At 31.1% G+C, this 12082-nt stretch overlaps 3 protein-coding genes across 3 annotated transcripts in view; 2 read left to right on the top strand and 1 right to left on the bottom strand.

The window, feature by feature from the left end:
* The window catches only part of LOC123670771, a 58524-nt gene extending 55043 nt beyond the window's left edge, over positions 1–3481 (top strand). Inside the window, exons 3-4 of the mRNA XM_045604323.1 lie at positions 2946–3068; positions 3127–3481. Coding sequence (XP_045460279.1) covers positions 2946–3068; positions 3127–3314 — 311 coding nt within the window. The 3' untranslated portion in view covers positions 3315–3481. The remainder of the gene's footprint in view (positions 1–2945; positions 3069–3126) is intronic.
* On the bottom strand, positions 2860–7449 carry LOC123670770 (protein-cysteine N-palmitoyltransferase Rasp). The gene is made up of 6 exons (XM_045604322.1): positions 7219–7449; positions 6985–7163; positions 6382–6927; positions 6107–6324; positions 4501–4841; positions 2860–3578 (listed from the first exon to the last, which is right to left on the bottom strand). The coding sequence occupies exons 1-6, from the start codon at positions 7319–7321 to the stop codon at positions 3478–3480; spliced, it is 1488 nt and encodes a 495-aa protein (XP_045460278.1). The 5' UTR covers positions 7322–7449; the 3' UTR covers positions 2860–3477.
* A 146-nt stretch (positions 7450–7595) lies between these two features.
* On the top strand, positions 7596–12082 carry LOC123670772 (proteasome subunit alpha type-4). Its single transcript, XM_045604324.1, has 7 exons — positions 7596–7752; positions 7900–7942; positions 7996–8158; positions 8305–8471; positions 10282–10412; positions 11705–11828; positions 11881–12082. The coding sequence occupies exons 1-7, from the start codon at positions 7750–7752 to the stop codon at positions 12027–12029; spliced, it is 780 nt and encodes a 259-aa protein (XP_045460280.1). The 5' UTR covers positions 7596–7749; the 3' UTR covers positions 12030–12082.

Genomic DNA, 12082 nt, shown 5'->3' with positions numbered 1-12082 from the left:
TTCTTCGAAGCGTACACATGCCTACGCGCGTTTTTATGGACCGCGCGTAGAGCGCTGTTCTAGAGCTTGCCGTAGTAACCGCGCGTTGGCTCGCGCTTTGAGATCATAGGTTTCTAATGTAACCGTTCAGATGAGCGCCCTTGCACGAGCTGATAGATGCCAGAGACGTATTTACGTATTTTCCTTCGATCCGTTCGGTCAGAAATATTTCAAAATGGAACCGGACTCTCCTAAATTATTCATAGATGAAATTGAGAATTTTCCTGTAATATAATAATAATAATAATAATGTTTATTTGAGAACGCTCTGTTAAAAATAAACTTAATCACAGAGATAGATAATCTATCTGTGCGTGATGCGACATGACAAGTAGTGTATATTCAGATAAAAACTCAAGGAGACGGGCTTGGGAAGAACTCGTCATCATACCCTGTGAAGAAGATGCTAATGAAGCAAAAAAATTCATTATGTGACCACATAAAAATGATAATAGCTCTTTATTTAGAAATCATGAGATACACGTAGAACAAATACAAATGAAGAGAAATAGTATCAAAATAACATTCACCTACCACTTAACAGCAGAAATCTTCTATACTAAGTATATGGTTCTAATTATAATTATTCAACAATAAATGAAATATCTTATTCTTGAATGATTTAAAATTATTTATTTCTTTGATTTCATTAGGCAGTCTATTGAAAAACTTTGAACAACTGTATTCTAGGTGCTGTTTGTGTTGAATTTAATTTACATTGTGGAAAATAATGATATTGTACTTGTGTTATATTTATTTTTGATATTCTGAAATGATAGGAGAAAACATTTATTTTTTCGCATAAATAGTACTTAGACAAATAATTTTTCTACATTTCATGTAATTTTGCGTCCGTTTGAAAATAAACCGGTGTGAACTTAGCAGACTGTTTGACGGAAACGTCCACAGGTGGTGTCCAGTGGCGTGCGGCAAAAATCTTTTTTTTATGGAAATATTCACTAGATCGGATATAAATTTAGGAAGTGGGTTCCGTATAGTATTCAGAGTCTCCGTTGGAGGAAATATTGTTTTTTTTATAAATCTCGGTATATTTTCGCAACGTTTTTATTCAAATTATCATCTGTCTAATTTGAAAAATTCGTATCTCCGGAAGCGTCGGAGCATAACCATATTTGGTATGTAGATGACTATTAGCGATGTGAATGAACTGTGAAAAAATCATTGACTTCCCTTGGGGTCCAGGGGTATTTTTTTTCGAAAATTCGTAACTATGGAGTAGTCAGTGACTTCCAGAAAACACAGAAAGAAACTAAAATTCCATGTTTCCATAACATTGAGCATAGTTATTTCCATCGCTCTCTGCATCACCCTCAGCTGGTTTGCGGTCTTCTTAGTTATTACCATAGTTTCCAGGCCATATGTCGCTACCAGTAATATGCAGGCATCGAAAACTTTCCTTTTAAGGTTTATTGGGATGTCGCTATTCCTGAATATATATTTCATCTTTCCAAAAGCCATCCAAGTTAGCCTGATTCTTCTTTTCATCTCTGCTGTTTGATTTTCTTTGCCGATTCTTATTGAGTGTCCTAAATATATATATTCTTCTACATTTTCAAGTTGTGTGCCGTCAATGTTTATGTGTTCTGTGGTGTTGTTGATAAGTTTGGTCTTCGAAACATTAATTTTCAAACCGACTTTTTTCAGAGCATCAATAAGTTGTTTTAACATCTCGCTCAATTCCTGCATGTTGCTACTTATTAGGACGATGTCATCGGCAAAACGAAGATGATTTAAGTAGGATCAGTTTTAATTGATGAATAATAGAAACTATTCGATCTATAATTACCTATCAAAACTTAAAAACGTTTAATTCTCATCTAAATCTGATACTGAATCCAGATTCAAACCAAAATGTAGAATTCAAACTGAATACGGGCCGTTACGACAACGCGCGTACAGCGCTTGGCAAGCGCGTTCCATGTGAACGGTATCCAATTATCCAGCGCTCATTCAAACGCGCGTAAAGCGTTTGTCATGTGAACGTGCTCTAAAAATGATTTTCCCGGTGTCTGAGCGTTTTTCCACATTTTCATTTTAGAGCCGGAAAATCGAGGAGTTGAGTTCGTTAAACCACACTGTATATAATTTCGAGGCGATTTCTGAATTTTGCGAATTTGATCTTAGTGATTTGACTTGCTGATGAACAAAAAAACTCTACAACCAAAAAACTTATGAATTTGAAGTTTGTTAATATGAATAGTTAGTTCGTTAATGTGTAAACATCAAAATAAATGACAGTTATTGACACTGAATCTTGATGATCATTACAAAAGTACAGGTGTGATCAAGTTGAAATTTTGTAATTGGATTGTGAATGACTTAACTTGTTCATTCGTTAACTGGTACCGATGATATGATCATCAGCTTAAAATTTTACTTATAGCTTCAAATTGTCATTTTATATCCACACATAACATTTAAACAGAGAAATATGGGATTGTTTTCGATTTTCTTCTTGAATTTTCTATGGTTCTGGTGACACAATCAACATGAAATTTTGATTGAAGTTTAAAATTGTTATTTCACACGGCAATATTTGAGGAATCATTAATCGGATTTTGCCTATCAAAAAATTCGGTTTTCTAGATCCGAACCAGCCCTAAAATTCCAAGTTCCTAAGTCTTTCCGTTCGAGAGTAATCGTGTTCACGGATGGAAGGGCAAACTGCCGGAGGGACCGAATCGAATTTGAGAAAGGATTCTTCATTAGTTCCCGACTGATAATTCGAAAATCATAAGCAATTAAATGATGAGGAAGGCAAGAAAGATTTATAAATCTGTATTCCAATAAAAATCAGAATCGGTTTATGAAAGTTTTTTTTATTAAATTGTAGTACCACAATACAATATTTTATGTTTCAATAAAAAATTTCAAAATCTTTACAGATAATTTACCTAAACATGTAATGGAACAAATTGAAATGAAACGCAAAGAAGCGTTAGCTAGGTTAATGGAAAGAAAGGATAAAGAAAAACGAGCAACGCAAGTATCCCCAAGTAATAATACAAGTAAGTATTACTTATCATTAAAAGAATTTTAAATTGCTACCTTCTTGTCTCATTCTAGGTAGTGATCAATTTTCTTCAAAATGTTCCTCAAATGAGATAGAGAGAAAAAGGCTTCAAGCGAAAGCAATACGAGAGGCCAAGCAAAAAGAAATCATTGAAAGAAACAGACAAGAGGCCATGAGAAGACTAGAAATGAATAGGCGTAAAAGAATGGAAATTTTAAAGTCCCAAGAAAAAAAATTATAAAATCATATATCAGTCATACGTGATAATGTGAAATATAATTTTCATTAATATAAGAACTGTTATTGTTTGGTGAAAAATTATTATAGATTTTCTATTAAACAATTTTTACAAGAGTATTGTATATTTACTTAAGTATTTGTAGATATGAATTAAAAATGTAAAATCAAGTGTTCTTTTCTTCATTAAATGATTTTTTTAATTCTGTAGAAAAATGACAGCAGCAATATAAAGCCAATATCAAAACAGTGTTGCTTGTGAAACTTGCTGAAAAAAAGAAATAATTTATTTTTGTTGAAAATGTTATCATTTATATTTTATTTTCTAATACATTGAACGAAACAAAAATTGTCCATAACTTGAGTTATGTTACATTATTTGTGAAATGTTATGGTTTGGAGATAAAATCGGCCAGTGATATATTCAAAAATTCTCTGAATCGATATTACTCAGTCGATACATTCTGTATGAATCAAAAATAAACTCTATAGTTCAATGAAAAAATGTTTTTTTTTATAAATTCGATTTCATCATATCATTCTTTAAAAAAAAACACTTATATATTCATATCAATTCAGTTTGAAAGGTACCAAATATCTTTTTTCGGCAACCGTCCGGGAAGTGCTCACTTCCCGGACGCTTTTTCTCTGAGAAAGTAGCATTTCCAGGCCTAGTCCGGAAAGTACGTACTTCCCAGACTAGGCTGGAAAAGAAAAATAGAATCCATAGCAACCGAGATAACGGCTGACAGTTCATATGAAATTAGTTGTCAAAAATTTGCATGTTTTTTGATCGCAATCGCAATAAAATATGGAAAGCAGCAGCGATAGTGTTATTTTACATGGTTGCCGAAAAAATATTGTACGCAACACGCCCGAAAATGGTTTTTTTGGACTCACAGACTTCCAGGACTCGCTTACGCTCGTCCTGGAATTTTGTCTATTCGTCCAAAAAAACCCTATTTTCCGGACTTGTTACGTAAATTACTATTTTTCGTGTCAAAAGCAAATAATCATTTTCTTTTAATTTACATACATTCTTCAATGATGAGAACAAAATATATCAAGGAAATTATATGAAACAATCCAAGTGAAAATTTCTTGAATAATATAATTTTTTTTTCAATGTTTGTTAATTATAATCAATTTTTATTTCGAAATACTGCACCCACTATAAAATCTGAACTCACCTTCAAAAACTCTGGTTGCAAAAACAGTCCCAATGCTCACATTAGAGAAAAAGAAAAAATTTGAGATAGCAGACATTGCAAGCAAAAAACTTTGCAATAAACATGTTATCCTCGTAATCCATTGCATTCCTAAGTATCTCTCTATCTTTGAGTCTTGCAAATAATTTTTATAAATGGCAGTACTTGAGTTTTCAATGAAAATTCCGATGAAATTCAAAATAACCCAAATTAAGATATAGGTATCCAAACCATGCCATATATATACAAAAGTAAAACAAGCCAAACTTGCCAGAATCTTTTTGTTGAAATAAGGAGTTTTCATCATTGGAATGTATATATATCTGAAATATGAATAATTTATATAAGTAGATTGAAATTGAAACCCCTAATGAAACTTGAAAGTCAATTTTGATTTTTAATCAATTTGTTATGTACACTAAGAAACTCGTTAGAGAATTGAAGATTTTATGTACGAACGATTTATTCTGTGAATTTCTAAATAAAAAGTCAAATTAACTGTTCCAATACTGAAAATAATACAGAAAAATCGATATTCCAAGGAGGTATACAAACTGAAAGACTTATCGAATAAGTATTATAGAAGTTAACATCAAATATGGTCTGGCAGAGGAAGATAATATAAAACATATTGATATGTACTATTGTTGGTACTCTGTAAGACACACTGATCAAATGCTTTTAGAAAGTTCTCGTTGGCCATTAGCAAAAAACTTGCCACCACACCACTTTGATTTGAAAGTAAAAACAAATTGAAAAATGAGTCATAGTCAAAAATCCTGAGCCAAAGGAAGGCATTCAATAAAATCAAAATTCCTCTGTAGTTTAGAACATTGTTGATTGTGACTATGTTGAGAATTATTAAATGATTAAAGTTGACTATCATGTGAGCTTACAAAGAATATGATAACCCTAATGAAACAACTATCTAAAACAGCCCATATAGTATTATTATACTCACACCCAGTTGCAGGAACGTTCATTGAAATTTAATGCTGCATTAAAATTTCAATCCTTCATTAAAAGGTTGAGGTAGTCAATAGTCTCCTTCTACTGGAGGATTAAAATTTTAATGACGGCACCAAATTTTAAAGAACGTTCCTGCAACTAGCAGTAGCAAGTTCTAACTGAACAACTGCAAATAATAAAATTCTTATTGTCCCAGTCAGACGCACTTGTTATTCAACAGTAATTAAAAAAAACATGCAGAATTGAAAAAAATAATCTTCAACATTTTTGATGTTGTTTACAAAGTCTGTATACAGATTCAACTATTTTCAGTATTTTGGTAAAATTATTATTGTCAAATTGCGATGACTATGCTTAATTACGTATAAATAAATCAACCTTTAAGATTTAAAATGTTTATATATATATGCCAAATTTAAAATCAGTTGTGTAACATTTGAATCTGCTCCTTCAGATTAATTCAATGTGTTCATCAAATTTCATACAATTAGCTCCTATCAAGATGTCTATATTTTTGTTGTATTGAGCTATAAAATCTAAATGTTGTTAGTCCCTTATTTAATATTTGCTTTCAGCCTGAAAATAGAAATTTCTTTTATAACATGAGAAAAATATTTACCTCAACAAAAATCTATATAATCCATTATCAAAATATTTCCACATATCGGAATACAGATGAATTCTTCCTATACATTTTGGTAAAGATGGAACAGGAATATTTTCAAATTTGGCAAAACTTGTGCTCAAACCATAAACCACTAAATATTTCATATGAAAATATTGCCCCATAAGATAACCATAGCCATATAGAGCCCAATCATCAAATGATTCAACAAGCTAAAATGTTATATGTTCTTTTTTCATTTTTTTAGCTTGAAATAGTCTAATACTCACCCCTACTTGAAAAGATGTTGCGTTAACATAAAAAAAATGAAGAGCTAGCTCTATGAATATCATCCAAAAAATGAATCTCATCAGATCTTTGAAAATAATTATTATTCTTTCTCTAAAAGAAAGAGTGATCTGTTCATTTTTTTTAAAATCCGAATAAAAAATAAATGGACCATTGAAAAGTACAGGTAAGTAAAGGCAATAAGACAATAAATTTAAAGTGGATTTTTTTTCTTTTTTATCAGTATGTTCCATGAAATAGGAAAAGCATCTAAGATTAGTCCAGTAAATAGCTAAAATTTGTAGGTAGTTTTCTTTCTCATTGAGCTTATACCTTAGCATGAATGATTCATTAATAACATAATACTTATAAATTGATATCATTGATATTACTATGATATTAGAAATCCACAGCATTGCTTTTTGTGAAGTTTTATTCGTTATGATTATAAATATGACTGGTTGAGCTAATATTCCAATCAAGGCTATTGGTCCTATGTATGTAAGTATAAATATCACAGACAAAGTTATTCTGAGTACCTTCAACTCCTGAAAGAATTAAATTAAAATATATATGTATATATATATCAAAAAACTTGAGTGTACATTAAAGTAGCAATACTGTTTTAATTTCTCTGACAATGCAAGCATAATAATTATCCATATCCAAATTCTCTTGAAAAGATAGAGCATTGTTTGCCATTCCAAATCTGCAATATCTTTACGACTGTTTGAGAAAACACCTGCTTCAAAATCATTATAATCATCTTGGTAAATGGAAAAATCTGAAAATTATACTTGAAAATTTGGAATTATAATAATTTTTTCATATTAAAATACATTTCGAACTTTGCTGATTGAATGTTGATATTGAATAAAGTACAGCTGACGACCATAAAAGGAAATAAAGAATAAATTCTGATCTATCCAAAGAATTTTCCATGGAAAATGAAACTAATTGAAAATGAGAAAAAATGGAAAGTTATTCAAACTTTTATTTACATATACATTTCAACTACTTTGGAGTAAACAGATGATCTACCAAATAAATTTTGTTTTTTTTAGGCTTCTATGTTTTTATGTGTGATAAAATAACTCATAAACGATCATTTTGACGACAGTACAATCAATTTTCTGATAAAAATATCCTATTTAAAGAGCTCTCTTTTTCTCAAAAATAATATCATATTTATATTTATTGGATTGATAATCATCAAGGGAGAAATTGTTTTTCTATGATAGAATGATAGTGACATTTCGAACGCAGATTGGGAATCAACAATTTTTCGAGTCATTCTTCAGAGTTCATAATAAACTTACGATTCTTATCAAAATAATTTTCATATAGTTGTATTCTGATTTATTCCGAAAATGGTATGTAAAGAATTAGAATTACATCCAATTCAATTAATGTAATCCTTACTAACTCAATTATGTTTTGAAAGGTTAGAGTAAAATGCTCAGTCATTTTTCCGAGGTTTTTCTTCACTTTTATTTATAACAAAATATTAATCATTTTAGGCCCGTCGATATGATACCAGGACAACTATTTTTTCCCCTGAGGGTAAGACGTCAAATAACAATAATTTTTGTAGTATATAAAAATGTTTCTTTTAGGTCGCCTCTATCAAGTCGAATATGCTATGGAAGCTATTAGTCATGCTGGTACGTGTTTAGGTATTTTGGCAAATGATGGAATTCTCTTGGCTGCTGAGAGACGCAACACCAACAAGCTTTTAGATGAAGTATTCACTTCAGAAAAGATATATCAATTGAACGAGTATGTTTCCTTTGAATTTTTGGTAAAACTATGGAAGTGAAAGAACTAATTAAATCTTACAAAAAAAATATGTACTTACTACTTCCATAGGAATTTCTATTCCATACGATGGTAAAAGTGTTTTTACCAAGCTTAAAATTTTTCAGTGACATGGTCTGTAGTGTTGCTGGTATTACATCTGATGCTAATGTTTTAACTAATGAATTAAGGATGATAGGACAGAGGTATCTATTGCAATATGGAGAATCTATTCCATGTGAACAACTTGTGTCATGGTTGTGTGATGTTAAACAAGCTTACACCCAGTATGGAGGTGTGTATATCTGCCTTTTTAGTTTAATATTAATAATTTATGTTTTCAATATGAATTGGATTAATTCCTGCTGATTCACATAATCCAATTTCCTTTATACAATTTAAGAAGAAATTCATTATAAATAATATAAAAGCAAGGTAATTGCCTCTAAACTATTTAATCGTCTGCAACAGTTAGAGGGTATAGTGGAAATTACCTTGTTTTTATTTCAATTTTCAGTATAGTTGAATCCTAGTTAATCTTAAAATATAATCATTTGCTCATTTAGTTCAGCCTTGAAAAAAGTATATATATATATATTCATTTTCAGTGAAACCTCTAATAAACGGAAACTCACGGATCTGCAAATTTTGTCTGATTATTATAGGTGTCTGTTTATAAGAGTTGTCATCATTAAAGGTCGTGTAAAAAAAAGTACAGAATTTTAGAACATACATTTTTTAGAATTATATTTATCTACAAATTGTTAATACGTATTTTGTATTGAATATTCTTATTTATGAATTCTAAAATGCTCGGTTGACGCATATTTTGCATTTTTCACTCAAAATAATGGATTGATAATGATCTTCCAAATTTTGCAATGAAGTAGTCATTCACAAAAATTTTCAAATCACTTATTATTTTCTAAACCTCTACATAAAGTAATAGTGTTATTGTTTTCAACAGTGTCAAGCTGGAGATCGCTGTCTTCTTTCTCTTCTAGTGAATTATATTCTTGGTCAATTATATTTGCATTTGCCTTCTCAAAGTTGAAACTAATTTCTTCTGTTGCTGCAATTTTGTCAATGCAACATAACTTTCAAAATTTTCATTTCTGTGGCACACCCTTCCATTTGAGCAATCGCAGATTGAAGAAGATAATCTTCTGAAACCCATTCGTTTGATACAGAACCGCCATTACTTTTGTTGAAACCAGCTTTTCTAAAACAATTTTGTATTGTTGCTGACAAAACTTTTTTCCAGGCCGTTTTCAACTAATAAAGTGGTTCTAAAACATTTATGGACTTTGCTAACTCAAATGTTAGCCTTTCCATGGAAATCTTTTCACTGTTTTTCAGGCTTGAAGTCAAAGATTTTATCTGGTAAGGCTTGGAAGTAAAGGCCAGTTTCATCGGCTTTGTACACATCTTCTGATCAGTACCCAAGGAGAAGCGATGGCAACTTTATTTTGAACTTTTTTTAACGTCAGCTCGACAGACATCTGATGATTCTCTGGAAATAAACTTATCGCTTGTCTCTTACGTTATTTTTCCAGCCAATATTATCTTACCTCTAACAACTCGGTTGTTAGAGGTTCGCGTCTGGTAAAGAGAGGTCGCAGTATTTTTGGAACCAAAAAAAATTGTCTGCGTCTGGTTATTAGAGTGTCCAGTTAGAGTAGTTGATTTTGTATGTAAAGACATAGGTAACACTTTTGCCCGCTTAATAAAGATGTCCGCAAGGAGAGGATTCACTGTATATATATATGTCTATATAAAATGGCATGGCTATTTCATAAAATTCAATTTTGCTTAAATAAGTTATCAGGCCTGATATTTATAGCATAATGTTACTCTGTAGCATATTTTTTTGTGAATATCCTCTCCTAGTATTTTAAGAATTATGTTTGAAATGTTCTTTTTTTAAATTTTGTATTAATCTTATCTCTATTGTCTAATCTTGTGTGATAATATTAATTTCTACATTTTTATTTCATAGTTATTGAAAATTTTCAAGAAATAATAATAGTTTGAATTTAAAGAGGTATAAGTGAAAATAATGCAATACTTACTGTGTATCATATTTGGTTCTCATTTGTTTTTAGGTAAAAGGCCTTTTGGTGTGTCAATTTTGTACATGGGTTGGGATAAGCATTATGGTTATCAACTATATCAATCTGATCCCAGTGGAAACTATAGTGGTTGGAAAGCCACATGTATTGGAAATAATAGCGCAGTAAGTAACTAATTATTTTCATTTATTCATAAAAATAAACAATACAAGATACAGAGTCTTCGTAACTTATGGCACAGTTGAAAAGTATTACATTGGCCATTTTATTTATGGTCAGCACATTTTGCCATTACGCCTTACATAGACTGATGCCAGGATTATGTTTGAAAAGTCTTTTTCTGAATTTTTCCATTTACTGTCATCCATCTTTGAAACACATTAAAAGTTTTAATAATGTATTATCAGAGATCATGAGAAAACATTCTCCACTATCAAAAATAAACAAAAACTGCAAAAATCTAATCCTGCAATTCAAAAAAGATCTCAATGTTACAATAAATTTATCCATAAAATGATTCAGCAATATATATAAAATAGTTGAGGTAACTCGGAGAAATAGGATGGAAAGAAAAATTGGTTTCAAATTATTGGAAGATTAATTTTCATAAATGGATCGCAACATTAAAATCACCCTATTGTTTTTCACTCAAACATTCAATGAACATAAATGAAACAGAAACACATGTATAAACACAGATAACATACCAAGAACTGCCACACTACTATGTTGCCATTTTATTGTGTTTGTAGCCTGCACTTTAGAATTTGGGATGAATTTCCTAAACTGATCAAAATTCAGCGACAAATTGAGAACATTCCAGAGCCAATAATGATTGCCTCTTACAAAGGATCTTCATAAAGATGAAGATCCTTTGTAAGAGGCAAATTTTCAAAATGAAATTTTATTTTAGTTTTGGGTGAATTGTATTTCTTTCAAAAAGTGCTAGATTCTATCAATAATCTTCTTCTTCTTCTTCTTCTTCTTCTTTAAGCTAGGGAGTTCCCTGTTTGCTTGGCCTTGGTCTACTCTATTTATTCATCCATTCAAACTTGGTCTATTCTGCAGATGAGGAAAACCAGCTTTGAGCCCATCTTTTCGGTGGTCTACCCGGCTTTCTCCTTCCTCTGGGTTGTTCATTCTTGCAGATGTTTGCTATTCTATCTGACTCCATCCTATCAACGTGGTCTCTCCAATCCCTCCTTCTCTGTCTACTCCACTTGACAACATCCTGTACACCAGTTCTCTGTCTTATTGACTTGTTGGTCTGTCTATCCCTCAATGTCACCCCTGAAATTCTTCTCAGGATCCTCATTTCTATCGTTCTGAGCTTTTGTTTGGTTCTCTCTGTTTCCGCACGGGTTTCTACGGCGTAGGTCATAATTGGGCGCACCATTGCTTTGTAAAGCCTCATCATCTATCAATAATGAAATCCTTAAAAGAAGTTTAATTGCAGGCTGCTATTTCGAGCTTAAAACAGGAATACAAAGAAGGTGAAATGACTTTAGAGAGTGCAAAATCATTAGCAGTTAAAGTATTGAGTAAAACACTTGACATGACCAAGCTTTCTTCAGAAAAAGGTAGTTTTAACTAATTTTGCTTTGATAGCATTAAAGCTTATTTTGATTTTAGTTGAGATGGCTACTCTAACTCGAGTTGGAAACAAAACTAAAATCAACATTCTGAGTAGCAATGAAGTTGAAAGTCTCATAGCTGAATTTGAAAAGGAACAAGCTTTAGCTGAAGCTGCTAAGAAAGAACAACAGAAACAGCCTGCATAAATGATTGTTTTCTATTATTGTATACAATTATAAATAAGTGAAATTTTTTCATA

This window comes from Harmonia axyridis, chromosome 1 (assembly GCF_914767665.1).
Source record: "Harmonia axyridis chromosome 1, icHarAxyr1.1, whole genome shotgun sequence".
NCBI classification, from domain to species: domain Eukaryota; kingdom Metazoa; phylum Arthropoda; class Insecta; order Coleoptera; family Coccinellidae; genus Harmonia; species Harmonia axyridis.
Note: the sequence above shows the minus strand (reverse complement) of the source record. Positions and strands in the feature narration are given on the sequence as shown.